At 34.4% G+C, this 16,818-nt stretch overlaps 2 protein-coding genes across 4 annotated transcripts; one reads left to right on the forward strand and one right to left on the reverse strand.

Annotated features, from left to right (window-relative positions):
- Nucleotides 1-229: 229 nt before the first annotated feature.
- On the reverse strand, nt 230-6,695 carry LOC105142798 (autophagy-related protein 18h-like). Its single transcript, XM_011050592.1, has 9 exons — nt 6,198-6,695; nt 4,971-5,420; nt 4,246-4,686; nt 3,724-3,969; nt 2,838-3,641; nt 2,583-2,755; nt 1,601-1,725; nt 988-1,521; nt 230-595 (listed from the first exon to the last, which is right to left on the reverse strand). The coding sequence occupies exons 1-9, from the start codon at nt 6,387-6,389 to the stop codon at nt 591-593; spliced, it is 2,970 nt and encodes a 989-aa protein (XP_011048894.1). The 5' UTR covers nt 6,390-6,695; the 3' UTR covers nt 230-590.
- Nucleotides 6,696-13,396: 6,701 nt separating this feature from the next.
- Nucleotides 13,397-15,788, forward strand: LOC105142799 (probable LRR receptor-like serine/threonine-protein kinase RKF3). Of its 3 annotated transcripts, XM_011050595.1 has the most exons (3): nt 13,397-13,962; nt 14,028-15,629; nt 15,664-15,788. In XM_011050595.1, exons 1-2 carry the CDS (start codon nt 13,675-13,677, stop codon nt 15,585-15,587), a joined length of 1,848 nt encoding a protein of 615 aa, XP_011048897.1. In that variant the 5' UTR covers nt 13,397-13,674; the 3' UTR covers nt 15,588-15,629; nt 15,664-15,788. The 3 variants fall into 3 exon arrangements, with proteins under 3 accessions (XP_011048897.1, XP_011048895.1, XP_011048896.1); XM_011050593.1 differs by having other exon boundaries at nt 14,028-15,727; XM_011050594.1 differs by having other exon boundaries at nt 13,398-13,998; nt 14,064-15,727.
- The last annotated feature ends 1,030 nt before the right edge of the window (nt 15,789-16,818 follow it).

Consider the following 16,818-nt stretch of genomic DNA (forward strand, 5'->3'; position numbering starts at 1 on the left):
ATTTTTAGGGTTTTACAGACTGCTATGCAGGTTATACGTGCCTTCTTTTGACTAAGAGGATTCTGAAATAGCATTACATCGAAAAATTCCGAAATTCTAGTACACGCAAGAAACAACGAACCTGAATTAGCACTGCATGAGAATAAAGCAAATCCACCTGATAAGCTGCTATTGCTGAATCTGTAATTGTACACGGATAGCAGTTAAGAAAAGAAAAGGCATGCCGATATGATTTCAATTTTTTTTCTATATTCATTTTTTTTTTCTTTTTCTTTGAAGAACAAATAATGTTCCACAGCACATAAAGAAGCTTTCCCCACAAATCATTGGTATTTGAATATCAATTTACAAAATGTACATGAGAATTGGATGGGCAGAAGCCTGGCATTTGCACTGGCCGTAATATATCCGCCAGAATTATCTCACTTCTCGTATCAATCTGTCAGTAGCATTCCATTGTTGAAAGGCAATTATTGCCCACATTTATCAATTAGTATCAAACCACCCCATTAGGCTGACTTTTGCAGAACAAATTGAAGTGTAAGGAAAGGCAGCTTGAACTAAGCAGAACTTGAACAGGAAAACGGACATCAACCTGCCAACAAAATAAAAAGACCAACTCATCAGCAGGGGCGGAGCAAGAAAAAAAAAATCAAGGGGGGCCAAATTAAATAACGTTACAAGAGATGGGGTATGAACAAATTACAGCACAATGCGTGCTGACTGTAATTGAAGCGTGCAAAACATACTCCCATTCCTTTTTTTGGAACTATTCTTGATACAGTTACATGCAAAGGGTTTGAGAATCCAAACAAATGTAAGCAATCTAATGTAGATGGCAATAACATCAACATAGAAAAGCAAAAATAAATTATGCAATATTGAGGAGCAAGAAACTGTATACTCAAAATTCAGCAACCACATCTTAAATATTTAGTAATTATGTTCAATATTCATGTCATAAAAGAAAAACATTTGCATTCATACCTTCTTCGGAGAAAGAAAAAACACCTCCAAGCATATCGTCGTTGTCACCATCTTCCTCAGATTTATCTACATCACAAGGACTACTGCTGTTGTCCACAAAAGTAAGAACTTCAGTTGATTCTTGACATTCATTCAAGTCTGACACTTTACAGTAACCCTCTTGAAAAAACAGCTCAAAATCTGGGGAATCATTTGCTGGTCCCTCATCTATGATGTTCATGCTCAACTCTGATCGAATGGAACTTAAGTTTGAAGCTTCACTGGTGACACCACTTTCTGATGACTGAACTTCTTTTGCAATCATTCTTCCAGCAGTATGTGGATCATTTGTTAAAGATGTTACATTACTATTGACAAAATTACTGTTCTCAGCAGGAGAAGCACCTATTTGAGCTTGTTTGAATGAAACTGAACATAAATCTTTGTTAATAGAGCTTTCAAACAGGATGGGTGATGCCAACATAGAAATCCCTCTTTCACCAGCTTTAGAATTAGCAGCTTGCAGCATGGAGGGATAAAATTTTGTTGATGATCCTGGTGAACATGTCAAGATTAAAACAAGTCACATCATATCTAAAATCCATAAAACTGAAAAACTGAAAAAATGGCATACCACCATCTGAACTTGGAGCTGAATCAGGTGAGGCCAACTCAGAGTGAGAAATAACAGCATCTTCAGACTCTTTGACTCCACGAGATTCAGAAGATGAAGATGAGTATCTTACATCTCCAAGACCCCTGCACAAGACTAAAAGTTGAGTTCACATCTGAAATGGACACACTGGGCAGGAAAATTTTGGAGACATTGATTAGATGGATATTTCACACTATTTGCCCACTTCCTACCCCTACCCCCTTAAGCAACCACCATCAAAATTTTTTCTTCCAATGATATGTTAAGAGTTACTCAGTTGCAAAACAAATCCAATAAAATTTCAAATTCCATGCAAGAAGACAAAATAAGAGATGCATAGAAGCTTTGAATTAAAGAGTGCAAAACCTTTGATGAGTATAACAAACTCAGAGCATGGATGAAAATATTTTGCTAAATTTCCCATATTATTAAGAAGCATAAATCATTTGTCACCTGTCTAACAGTTTTTTAACTAGTTGTTTCTCAAAAAAAATTTCATTCTAAGGCCCTCTTCCTTTAATGCTTCCATTCTTCTGAAGGTCACAGAAAATTTAATGTCAATGAGCTTTGTAGTAATTGTCAGAAAAAAAAAGAAAAATTCAAGAAATGCAAAATGGAATAACTGAGAGAGTTCCCAACAAGAAATATGTGCGAAACGAAGCGCTAAAAGAGTCTCAGGTGCGAGCAAATTTAGTTTTCACTCTACAATACCATTATTCAGTGGGAACAAGCCTTGCATCTTTGTTTTCACTCTTGCACGATTAGCAAGCTCAATGTGAGAATTTTACGAACAGCCTCCAACTTACCATTGCTAAAAAGAAACAGCTGAAGTGGGGTGTGATGCGCTCTTAAAATAGAACAACTAAGACACGTGAATATGCAAGAAAAATGATTGAGGTAACATCACTTAACAATTATTCACAGTTACCATAACTACAATGCAGAAAAACTTGTGAATTACCGTTCGCTCCATTCAGGAGACCTGTGAAAATGGTCAAAAACAGGCAGCAGGTCCTTCCGCCTAATCTCAACCTCATGAACAGGAACCTTCTCTATTTCAATCTCTTGATCAGTTTGATCTTCACTGATGTTCTCTTCTTTAGGCCCCAGATGACTCATTGTATAGAAATACATCTAAAGCATAGAGGGGATTGAATATAAGCAAAGTTGAAACATGATAAGTTGAAACACTGTGTAATGATCTTCTGAAAAATACCTTAGATTTCTGCCAAAGTTGTATTCTCCAAAAGCTCATCTGCACCTCTGCATTGGAGAGATACCAATGAGATGGTTCGTGGGACATTACCAATTTTGAATGCGCAATACCATCATCCTCACAATCAGACGTGTCCATGACTGTCTCTTTAGTTTCTTGTCCTCTACGAGTGATTCCAGAAATGCATTCCTCCCTTTCAGGCCAATCTGCTCTTCGGCAAACATCCCACCATTGGATGGGTTCAACATTCACTCTTAATTCATCATCTTGCATGTGCACTGAAGAAGCTGGCCCATTTCTTGAAGCAATTTCACATGGCTCTCCACCCACTGATGACAACAGTTTATATTGAACTACATGACCACAAGGAGTGTAAACCATTAGGTGCTCCAAAGAGTTAACTTTTCTCAAGTGAGCAGATTGCGAATCTTGGGGCCCACAACTATGAAAAACAGCAGCTATAGCACCAGATGGAATTGAAGCCTTTCCGGCTGCAGAAGAAGTAGCATTGCTAACTGTGTTGAGCCATCCAGAGTTGTTATTTTTAATTCTGCTCACCACAGAGAGGGTAACAGGTGATGGCGGCGATGAAGAAAAAGAATGCTGGTTTACCAGGAAAGATGGAGTGGACCACCATGGTAAGGATACAACAGGCAAAAGAGCTGGCCCGTCAACATGGGAATTATGTATTTGAAGAACATTCTCACCACCAAAAGGGGAAAGCACAAAAATATGGCAAGTTCCCCTGGATGAAACAATGGCAATCCACTGACTGTAATGACTAAAGCAAATGTCTTGTATAATCTGTATGACAAACACAAAGCAATATGCTCTATAAAAATACAGGCAACAATGATATTGAGAGCTAGGGAAAGAAGGAACTTACAGCGGGGGTAATGCCACGATGGAGCTTGTAAAGGTGAACATGAGAAGAGCTCCAATCATAATTCTTAGCGCCTTGTCCACTCTGAGAGCAGGATGGCATAATCCGAAAAATATTTATATTGTTCCCATGAATAGAGGCAGTGACCAAAAGTGTACCACTTGGATCAAAACACAGAGCAGAAATTGGACTAGTATGAGCTCTAAATTGAGATATCACAGCTCTGGAAACAAAATCTTTCACAACTACCTGCAATAGAACATTTAAGTAAGAGAGAAAATATTGGAGTTACACTTGAATGTTAACACCAGATACTTTCTGTCATGTGCTTCTGGTACTTAAATGTCTAGAAAAGTAAAAGACATACCTTTATATTGGAAGACAAAGCAAAATATAACTTAAGAGCATAATTTCATTGGAAGAATGAAACATATAAGCCAGGACATGAAAACTAGTTTTTAATTTTCAGTCACATCATTGCATACTCCAAATAAAGTTCCAGTTCTCAGCTTGTTGAAAACTAACCATTCCAGCAGTATCTGTATCTGCTGAATTTGTTGCCCCACGACCAACTTTCCAGCTTGAGTTTGAAGATACAGGAGAACTAGAACCATCAGGCATAAGATCATGGCAATATCTAGACAGAGTTTTGTAGCCCATGTCTCCCAAATTTATTAAACCAGTAGCTAATTGCTTACTAGATTCCATGGCATACCGAGCTACCAGACTCCCACTGCCAGGTGAACTTGATGGACTTACACCCAGAGGAGTAAGACTTTGAGGACTCAAGCGGCCTGTATTTAACACCAGAGGGTTGTCAGAAGCATAGGCTAACCACCTAGGACCCACAGCCATAGGACCATAGCCAATATTAACCCCAACCATTCCTTGACCTCCCAATTGAGGGACAGGATAGGTGAGAACACTGAATTTGTTCTCAAAAGTGAGGGCATCGAAGCAGTATATCTGCCAGCACAATCAGAAAAAAAAGAAAAGATATCAAGAGTGTTTCAATCGCTTAGCTCCACTAATTAAGCAAGCCATAATTAATTTACACAATCTTCAATTAGTAGATGATAAAACTTCATCCAATAGATGTCTTCATTAACTAGGAGCAGCACAGCAACCATCCCATGTGTGATTATTCTGGGTTTTCAAAGGAACTGGTGAAAACTCCACAAAAACTAGCAGCATATATGAATACACTAGAAGTTACTGTGAAAAGCATCTTAGGTAAAGCTTATGCTTACTTGTGTTGCAAGACCCACAGCAACGATCCGCCAACTGCTTCTAACCATATAGACAGTTGAACGGAATCGCAGAACATGAACATAATTATGAGACCTCAGCGAGTAAAACCTAACAATAGTCGGAGAGATGGCAACATTTCCCATATGAGGCTCATTAAATGCATCTCTCCCACTGAGAATTGGACCTGAGCTCTTTGATTCATCACATGCAACAACCAAGAGCAAAGGATGTGATGCCCTATATCCCTCTCCTTTGCAACCTTCAGACTTTGCAGGGAGGGGCTGCATTTGTAAAAATGTAACTGGATCATCATGTCTAGACACTAGTTCCGTGATGTTAGAGGCATCTTCAACATCAATGACTTGAAAGCCACTGGAGTACCCAAGTAAAAGAACGTTCCTCGAGGAACCAGGACCAAGCTCTAGCTTGTCAAATGAAGCCCAGAGCACCTGTTTCACCAAACAATAAAATACCAAATCACTGCATGTAAGGTATGAATCGAAATGCAGCACAATTAAAAGAAACCAAACAGCTCTAAGCGAAAATTGCAAGCCAACAAAACATCAAACTAGCACCATTGCCTGTCAAAAAAGCATTTCCAATATCACAACCCGGCATTGCAGTTCTTTCTCTAACTCTCCACAAAATTTTAAGCATCTATATTCTATAAGAAACCCAGTCACTTCACCCCTCCCATTCGATCTCAAGTCACTTAATTCCATGACAATCGACTTCACCAGCAAAGCTCGCAAGAAACATCCGAAAATACACGCAATCCTATCGACTTTTCTAATAAACCCCTACAATTACAGTAATGCCAAGTAACTTAAATCTACTAATTTCACAGGAAATAAATAAATCAATCAATCTTGAAATTCCGAGATAATTCATTAGTAAACCCTTAGACTACTTTAAAAAAATGAAATAAAAATAGAATAGAATAGAATAACTAAACCACGTCTTTTCAAAATTTAAATTTTAGTGCCCTGTTTGGTTAACAACTAAAAACCTAAACTAAACTATGCTGCAATCATCATTTCCGTTTCTTTAATTTCATACATCTTTTTTAGCAACCAAACAAACAGTAACATTGAATATTCATTAAATTAAAAAAACATATTTAAGTTCAAATTATTAAATTCGACAACTAAAATAAAGTAACATAAACTACAAAATCAAATAAAAAGCATAAAAATTACCAAAAAAAATCAAGGAAAGAACTGAACCTGGTCTTTGCGGTCGTGGTGGTCACCGGAGATGGAAGCAGCAACAGAAGCGCTGGTTGACCGGACACCGGAAGAAGCGGTTTTAATGCAAGAAGAAATGAATTTCAAAGAATTTGGAATGAACCGGTTGTTTTTACTGTTACTGTGACTGCTGCTGCTATTGCTTTCTCCTTTGTTGCTATTATTCTTCATAATAATCAAGAGATAAAAAATAGTAAATCAGACAGTCACCGGCTACCGGCGATCGATCACATAAATTGGATAAGAATAGCAAGTTCCGGTGAAAAATTGAGTCTAATTTTTCCAGCGATGTGTAATAGAGAGAGAGAGAGATAGGCCGAGTTTGGTTAGGTGGATTATTGTTTGAGTATTGACTTCAGAGAGAGAGAGAGAGAGAGAGACGGTTTCTTGGAGTTCTTGGCTTTGATTTTGTGTTTACATCTTGTTGATGGAAATGGAAATCTGTGTAAGCGCGTGTTGGAGACGCCCTATTTGAGAGCGCTTGTGGTTGTTTTGTTTTATGGAGTTTTTTTGAAGTGGCAGGTAAGATTTTGGGGAATTTCAATGGGGTCCTTGAAGTTCAATGAAATGACAAATTCGATTTTTTTTTAATTTTTCTTTTACTTTGGGGGTTAAAGAAATGTTTCCCAGTTGGTATATTAAGAATATAAAGTTTTTTCATCATTTATTTTTACGAGTGGAGTATGGGAAATTATATATTTTAATGCTTGATATTTGGGGCTGGGTATGTTAATTCAATGTAACTTAGATTTGAACTTGTTTTTGGGTTACTAATTTTTTTTAATTGTTTTAATATAAAAAAATGAAATGTTTGGAGATTAATGTATCTAGAGTTTTAATTGGTTATGCTATCCATCTAATCTAATTTTGAATATTTTGAAAAATAAATAATAATTTAATTTAATGTAGATAAGTTTTTTGTTTTTTTTTTAATTTATTTTTATTTTCTTTTTATTGTTAGAAATGGACAATTCATATATATAAACTAGATACTTGACCCGTATTTCATTGTAAATCAATATATATATATATATATATATTCAATACTTTTTGTAGTTAAGAAATTTTTAAGTAAAAATAAAAAAATTTTAGTTAAGAAATTTTTAAGTAAAAATAAATTTTTTTATATATATATATGTAATTAAATAAATCGAGAATCAAGTTGGTTAATAAATAAAAAATGATAAATAATAATTAAAAATAAAAAAATGTATAAATCAAGATAAATAATTTATTTTAAAAAATTACATATCTAAATTTATTTCTAGATAATACCAATTCACTCCATTGCGACTTTCTTTAATCCACCGAATCGGCCCTAGATTAATAATAGCGCTGCTAATAAATAAAGCAACTAGTGTATATCCACTTTCTCATATCACCCTTTCATGTTATAATAAAGTGTACAGTGTACAGTTTAATATTTTAAATCAGATCAGATTAGTGTGTATTTTTCAATGATTGCTAGTGCTACATGTCGTCACTAAATTTGGGAAGGGATTGTATTACCGGGAGGGGGGAATTAAAAAATAATAAAAAAAAGATATATATATCTCTTTTGGAAAATAAAATAGGCTTCCACACCATAGAGTAATTCGGTGGAATTGACCAATGGTTTTTTTTTTCTTCTTCTAGTGTTTAACCAAGTGATATATGCTCTGAAGGTAGGTAAATGTGAGGGGATTTTCTATTTCAAAATAAAAGTTATTTATTTTTATTTTTATTTTTTGGCTATATAAATTTTGTACTATTTCTTCCAGTATAATTAAAGAGTTCTTTTTTTTTTCTTGATAATTTCAGGGGAAGATAATGGGATTAACATATTTAGTGCACTTATTTCACTTGCCAAATTTAATGGGATTATGAAGCTAATAAATACAAGTGATTAAGAAAATACATGCGTTGGGCCATTCAATAAATTTGTGGATAAATGTGTTGACATCTTCCATACCTCATTCAGAAGAAAGGGAATGGCAAGGAAGAAAAATAAAATAAAATAAAAGGATTATTTTTAGGTGGTTTTCACTATCTTATTCTATCATTGGACAGTGGAAAGGAACTCTGGCTTTGATTTGCTCGACAACTATGTCTTGTCAAACACGAAGTCGTGTCTTCCTGATATCGTAGTTAGTCACCATTATCCACCGGTCTCTGTAAGACATAAATTCCGGCCGCCTTGTTTGAAACAAAAGCCATGTCGGCTTGGCTCTCAAGAAAATTCTATGGGCCTTTTCATGCACTCTTCTCCTATTCCATGGAAGAGTCAACATGCCTTGAACCACGCAACTGAATATTAGGAATCGAACCAGATTGGATGATGAATCTTGAACTAGATTTTGAACCAATCTGGCTTCAGAATACGAATTGTTTACACAAGCATCTATTGAAAACGATTTGGATTTAACTGAATCGTTAAAAAATTATCCAAACATGATTCCGTTAGAAAGTACAGAATGGAAGGCAAGCCAAGGCACACAGGACACAAAAATGGTAAGTTTGCTTAACTATATCAATGAAAGACAGGCCGTGTCCTGCCATGGAAAACGAAGGGAACACTATAATTAGTCTTCTTGAATTGATCTAATAGCCATTTCCATTTAATGGCTCGATCACCTTCCCTTTTCAGCATAACCAACACGGCAACACCATGAACACTCACATCAGTCTTTCACTAGAATATAGGCTAAATTTACATAGCAAAAGTTCTGTTGCTATTCCCACGAAATGAAATACACGAATCTTGTAACCACGTCTGAATAGACAGCAAAACATGTCATTGACTGATAGATATTTTCTTTTCTGGGATTGCCCATTTACAGAGTGCATCAATAAACGACATTATGGTGATTCTAATGTGTCTGTAGCCACTTTGCTGGCCCAAAATCATAAATCTAGATGAGAATTAGAGAGTGAATCCATAAACAGAAAATTTTAAACAAAATAGATGTCATGATACCAGTTGACAGTCACAAAAGACAGATCATAATTGAAATCCTTGCAGACAAATGCCATAAAATCCCAACATCTCGAGCGTATATATATACTTTGTGTGTTAGAACGCATGGACAGACAATTGGAGAGATCGAGCTGCCGCAGCGTAAAAAGAAAACGAGAGTAGAAAAAGCAATAACTAAAATGCACAATAGGGTTAAAGATTGATGACTGTAGGATAATCTGACAAAAAGTAAAATTAGTTCTCAGGTGGAAATCCCTTGAGCCATCTTCTTTAGCTAGCACTTCAAGCAGGTGGCGAGGTATCATCTTCTTTAGCTAGCACTTCAAGCAGGGGGCGAGGTATAAACAACGAATGTATCGAAAGGCTCAATCACCAACCACTAATTAGAAAAGAGAGTTTTCATGCAACTCGAGCAATTGGAGTTTTCACAAAGCTAGCATGCATGATAACTAAAATCCTTTGTCACGAGTCTCAAGTACTTCTTATTATATATGCTCTTCATACACACAAGACTTCAGTGAGATACTGACTATGCATAGAGTTTGTTTGCTAAGTTAACAATGATCCTAAGGGAAGAGAACCAACCTCTGCCCAAACTGAATTCTTTTTCTTTAAAATCAATAATTCACATCTAACGTAGTTAACACAAACAGAAGCAAAAACAAAACACAAGGAGGAAAACAACAGAGATATTGCAGGACCATCTAACCACACAGGGGCTACTTATCTTTGCCTTGTATTAGGCTTCTTATTCAGTAAACTTGCGATGGATGCATGCGTAATTGGTTCCTGCTGCAAACGTAGTGCATTACTGGGCATCTTTGTAAGAGGTTTGGGCAGATTTCTCAGGAGAAAACTTCCAGCCAGCATCTCCCAAAATATTGTTATGTATATTTTACTTATTACTGGCATATCCTCCTTATGCTTGTTAATTAGCATCCTCGTCTCGAAAACTTTACGTGGGGTTTTAATTAATCTTTTCACAAGTTCCAAATCTGTAGAGGTAGTGCTACCATGATATGCTTTTTTAATTTTTCAATAGATAGTTTTTTCTTTTAATTTCATATCGGTTTGGGATTAATATTGTGATTTTTGTTTGATAATGAAGATCAATTTATGATTAATAATTGTAATGAAAGTGTTTGATAATAAGTATTACGAAAATAGTTCTATACTAGAAACATTAATTATATGTATGGGCTGAACATTGATAGCAGACTGAAGGGATATTTAAAACTCAATTTCAAACAAGATTTGCATCACGATTTTAAAGATCAACCTTGAATTTAAAAAAAATTCATGGGATGAAGGTCTAGTTTTAACAATGTCAAACTTCAATTGATTAGCTTTAATGCATGTTTTTGACTAGGGTTTTTATTTTTATTTTTTTAATCCAGAACAATTCAAGGTCTAATAAATCAGTGGAGTCCGATGCCGATGAAAAGGGCATCCAATTGAATATATTCATTATCACTTGACAAAAAATTCCAAATCTTAAAAATATATTAAGAGAAAGTCTCCTGTTTATTTTTGTAGTCAAGAGTAATTTTTGTTTTGATTGGTTTGTTGTTGCACCTATACTTCATCTTTCATTTTTTTTTAATCATTAACCAAGTTTATCTTGAATTCTTGTCTCCAAAGGAAGCCAATGAAAAAACAATCATAGAGATCAAATTTTGCCTGCGATTTCTTCCCAAAACTGGCATAGAAGGCCTAACCACTGGCTCTCTTGGAACCTTCCTTATAGAACTGGGCTCGTCTTGCAGGGGCTTGCATCATGCTACGGTCCGTTTGAGTTGCACAATGTAATCGGTTGCTCTCTTCTCTTTCTTTTTCTTTTTTTCTTTATTTTTTTAATATAAATATTTTGGTATACTTGAGTACATCTTAATTAATTTTATAAATTTTAAAATTAATAATTATATTAGTTTACAATAATTTTAAATATACTCAAATTTTTATAATTATTAAAAAATAAATTTAAAATCTAATTAGTTAAGCTATCTCTCAAAATTTAATATAATCAATTCTTAAATTTTTAGATCCATTCTTGTGAGGATTTTAACCATAAACTTTTTCGTAAAATCCTGGGTCCATATACTTTAACAACGTTCTCTTGAGGACTTGGATCGGATAAATAGTTATTTACAAATATTTTTTCGAGTTTTTTCAGGGGTGGGTTAGCTTTGCTACATTTTATCTTTCCTTTTTTGGAGGTGAAAATTGATTCTTAAGTAATTGCATTTACTCTGTGACGTTGAATGTGTTACAAAGTATGTTTATGAATCAGATAAATAAATTAAAATCTTGAAGAGGATTGAACTTGTCAAACATCATCGTAGCCTAACAAAATCTGCTATAACTTAATTTATATTTAACTATTGGGTCAATTCATTTGTTTAAAAAAATTATACTATACAACAGAACTAGTTCTACAAGAGGTTATCTCGCTATAATTAGCAATGATTTAAACCAAAAATAAGGAGTCCCTCAAATTAGGCCCTAAGACTCCCATTTTTGTTGCTTTAATTCTTTTTCTATTTAATTTTGAATTCTTATAATTTTGGATTTTTTTAGTTGGTTTAGTTTTTGCTTCTATACAAATATACAGTTGATATCTTAGTTTTATTAGGATTTTTCTCTATAATTTAAGATGATAACCTTGGAATTTATATACCCAAGTTTCATAGATATTTATTGCTTCACTTTGAATCTTATAAAATTATTAACCAAGTTTAAGGGAGGTAGTGTTTGAGATTATGGTATAAGATATTTTCTAAAATATTTTTTATTTGAAATTTTTTTTTTATATTAATACATTAAAACAATAAAAACACTAAAATTATTAATTTTATTTTTTTTATTTTTTATTTAAAATACAACCCAACTACAATCCTAAACATTACCGAATCCTAACATCAGCATTCAAGAGTCTCAAAACTTTAAAAATCAGGTATGAATACTTCAACTTCAAGGATGCTAGTCTCCTCCAAAAGTAACTGTAGGGTGTGAAGAAAGTCATGAATGTTGCTTAAAAATCAGATTTTTGGCGTGTTTGACCGCGTTTTGGTTCCAATTTTATTATGTTTCCAGAACTCGAGTTCCCCATGGAACAATTTCATTCTCATGGGACCTTGACCTTCGCCATTTTTTTTGTTGGGCCGGCATTCATCATCATTTCTTTCTGTTGAATACCTTCTGTGGGAATTCTAGTCTGTTCCTGGTTCTGAAAGTTGAGTAATTTATCCTAGTTGTCGGATCGGATGACTTGAAAAAGGCTAGGAATTATTGAATTAAATTAACTTGAATCAATTATTTTTTAAAGTAATATAAAAAAATTAGAATTGATTTGGTTGGATCTAGATCATGTCTAGCTGGATCAACTGAATTTTATTAAAACAATATTGTTTTTAATTCAATTCAAAACTTAGCTCAGGTCATCCTTGCAAGATGGTATGTTGAAACCTCGTAACAATAGTCATGTACAAAGAAGATGACATGTACTATTCATGGATTTCAAGTATAATTTCAGTGTCCAATAAGATAAATAAAAGATGATTGTCTTCTTGTATTTGCTATTTGGTTTCATAGCATCCGACTTTGTTTTATTGGAGCATAGTAGTCCAAAGCATAGTTGTTGGACCTTGTTTGGGCTCTTGATATAAAAATAATAATGTTTTAAATTAAATAAATGATGTTATTTTAGATAAAAATTAAAACTCATTAAATTTGACTAAACCTAATTTTAATTGAATCAATCAAATTCAAAAAAAAATCCAGCTTAAATCAAGTTTTGTGGTACATCTAAGTTTGCTGGGAGTGTGGTTATATTTGTGATTACTTTTTAAAATATTTTTCATGTTAAAATATATAAAAATAATATTTTTTATTTTTTAAAAATTATTTTTAAAATTATCGCATCAAAATAAATCAAAACATACAAATTTTTTTTATTTTTAGCAAAAAAAAATAAAATTTTTAAAATATATTTTACACCACATTCTCGTATGCCTTTTAAATTAAACAGTAAATCGCTTTAATAACTATAATATAAAAATCATCTAAGCTAAACTTCACAACCTAAATACCCTATAATTAAAAGTTGTAATATAAATTAACTGTATGCCAGTATATAAAGATTGTCCCTCTAGGTATCTTCATAGACTGATTCAAAATTTTCATTTCATAGTTTTAAAAGGTTCCATGTTGATAGCTAAGTGTTAAAAACCATATGTTAAATTAGTATCCTGTGTAGTCACACGGGCTACAAAGAATGCAGTTGTTAGGGAATCAACATCAGCATAGACAAATGAGGTAATCCTCGCTTAAAGAATAAGTTGAAGACTCGTTCTATCTCTTGCCGCCCAATCACTGACTGCCAACAAAGGTCATTGATGCTTAGACATTGACAAAGGTAGATTTAAGGTTATGATTATCCATCTCCATGAAAGTTAAGGTTGGAATCATGGTTTTCAGATCCTATGAAACCATAACTCAGACATGTTCCTCTTTCAGTTCAAGGTTTTTCAATTAGTCCTGCTCTTAGCCCTTTCAGAATTCTGTTTTCAAATTGCTAATTGCCGGGAAATCTCAAACAGAAACCTTTTTGAAGCCTCTTGCCCATTAAACTACAGTGTCATTCGTGAATTAGTCAGTAAAGCTCGTCCGAAACATTCATTTATTGATCTGCCTAATCAATGTCAATTCGTTCCTGATGGAATTCGTTTTGTTCGGTCAGAATATCTGCGAACCACCAGGTCCTTTTTTCCTCCTCCTGATACAATTCAGGCATGTTGGAACTCATATCGGAACGTGATTCGCGAGGTGTCAGATCTCCTCCTGATACAATTCAGGCATGTTGGCAATCATATCGGAGAGTGATTCGCGAGGTTTCAGATGGTCTTGATATCCAGTCTGGCTGTGGTTATCAGGCTGGATGGATTTCAAAGGAATGTATGAATATTACATCTGTGGCACAGTTTGAGATCAAATTTCCCGAGTCCAAGTTGCAAGAGATGAAGCTTTATTGTAATCGATCTCTGGATGATGACCTTGCTTGTGGTTCTTGTACCAAGAAATTGTTGAGTCTTGGGGATCTGTATCTTCGTGATCCTCAACCTGTGAATGCCTCAGATTGTTCTGGCTATCTGTCTATGTATGCAGCAGCCATTATTAATCTGTTGGGACCAACAGACCCCGGAACTGCAAAGTGCTTGTTCAGGCTTAAGTATTCAGTGAAGTCCACCACCACTAAGCATCACAAGGCTGTGATTGCTGGCATTGCTGTGGGTTCCGTGTTTGGTGTCTTGGGGAGCTTTATTGCAGTGTGCTTACGCTGGAAGCTACACGGGAAAAGTGACAAGGAAAAGATCAGTCCAGATCTAGAGGACGCTAGTTTGGATCTTGGGTTTGGATTGCACATTAGAAGCACTAATATAGTCAAATTCAAAATCGAGGAAATCACGAAGGCAACAATGAATTTCTCTAGACATAATATTATTGGCAAAGGAGGTTATGGGAATGTTTACAAAGGGATGTTACCGGATGGGTCTGAAGTTGCATTCAAGAGGTTCAAGAACTGTTCTGGTAGTGGCGATGCAACTTTTGCACACGAAGTGGAAATCATAGCCAGTGTGAGGCATGTCAATCTTGTTGCTTTAAGAGGCTATTGCACCACAAAAGTTCCTCCAGAAGCTCATCAAAGGATCATTGTGTGCGATTTGATGCATAATGGAAGTCTCTACAACCATCTTTTTGAATCAGGAAAAATGAAACTTAGCTGGCCGATTCGTCAGAAGATCGCCCTCGGAACCGCACGGGGTTTGGCTTATTTACACTATGGGGTGCATCCAGCAATCATCCACAGGGATATTAAAGCTAGCAATATACTTTTGGATGCCAACTTCGAGGCAAAAGTTGCAGATTTTGGCCTTGCAAGGTTCAATTCACAGGGAATGACACATTTGAGCACAAGAGTTGCCGGGACTCTCGGCTACGTCGCCCCGGAGTATGCCTTGTATGGGACTTTAACCGAAAGAAGCGATGTCTACAGCTTCGGAGTTGTGCTTCTTGAGCTTCTGAGTGGAAAAAAGGCTTGTGAAAACAACGAGGGAAATGTTTCTCTTTTGACAGATTGGGCGTGGTCGCTCGCCAAGGAAGGGAGAGGATTGGATATCATCGAAGATAACCTGCCTGAGCTGGGGTTGCCAGAAGTGATGGAAAGATATGTGCACGTTGCTCTTATCTGTGCTCATCCAGTATTGCATGCTAGGCCAACAATGGATCAGATTGTGAATATGCTGGAAACTAACACGCCTGTTCCCTCAAACCCTGAACCATACATTGCTGCCTCCAATATGGAAATTTGCAGTATCAGCTCAAGCTATAATTTCAGTTCTTCAGTCACACAATAGAGATCTTCAAGATATATAGCTTCGTATGACTGTGATTGAGTGGTCTAGAGAACTTGTATGACAGGAAATGATCATGCTTCTATCTCTTGTATTTCTTCCCCATTCCATTTATTGTTTTACATGCTAGGAAACTTTAGTATGAGTCCAGTTTTATTCTCTCTTTAATTATGCTATCCAATGCTGAAAACTGCCACAAACTTTTAGATACATGCTTTGAATTAATGGTTTGAATTTCTACTAAATCATCCTTCGCGTGTTTGGAGGAATGGGATCATCATTTTTTTTCGCGAGTCACGAGCGAGTGTTTCATGATAAAAAAAAAAAAAACAGATACAGAAAGTATAAACGTATATTTAATTGGAGAGATAAAGATGTGTATATAAATAAATCTGTTATTAATTAGAATAATTTTTAAATATTTTTATATTATTTTAAAATAGAAAAGATAACGAAACATGTATTTGATTGTCCCTGTCCTTTCTTTTCCAAGACAACAAACCCTTATGTATTAGTATTACTATATATGGTGCTGAAATTAGTATCAAAGGTCTTCATGTTGAATACCAAGACTTGTTCAAATTAGAAGACCTTTTGCAATTAGCAAATTTTATTTAAGGGAGATCCAAGCCTTTCAACATCCAGCGCCATGTAACCCTATCTAAACTGCTCGAAAATCAATGGCTAAGCCTATGCAAATATATTAACGTTTTACTTATTCCGGTAAAGATATTTTATAAAAAATAATTTTTTAAATTTTTATTTTTTATTTTTAAAATCATTATATCAAAATTATTAAAAAATAATTTAATACTCTTTTTTAAATAAACACATTTTTAAAGTTTTACTTCAGCTTGTGTCCTTCCAAGTGCTACCATGGATTTTGGAGATGTTAGTTATGATGATATATATTTTTTTATTCAACCATAAAAACCTGTATATATAACATCATTTTTTGGTTAACTCCAAAGAAATTTTTTATGAATGTATTAATATTATTAATTTGAATAATTTTTTTATTTAATTTTAAACTTGATTTAAAAAAATTATGATTTTAAGCTGAAGAAAAAGATATTAATTTGATAAAATTTTTAATGATTTAATTGACTCAACCAAATTTAATTATAAAAAAATCTTATTATTTTTATAAATGATAAATTTTTTTATATATATCTCTTTTTTAAATATGAATTCATGATGTAACTAAGAGGGTGTTTGTGATATTGATAATAAT

This window comes from Populus euphratica, unplaced genomic scaffold, assembly GCF_000495115.2.
Source record: "Populus euphratica unplaced genomic scaffold, PopEup_1.0 scaffold146.1, whole genome shotgun sequence".
Lineage (NCBI taxonomy): Eukaryota > Viridiplantae > Streptophyta > Magnoliopsida > Malpighiales > Salicaceae > Populus > Populus euphratica.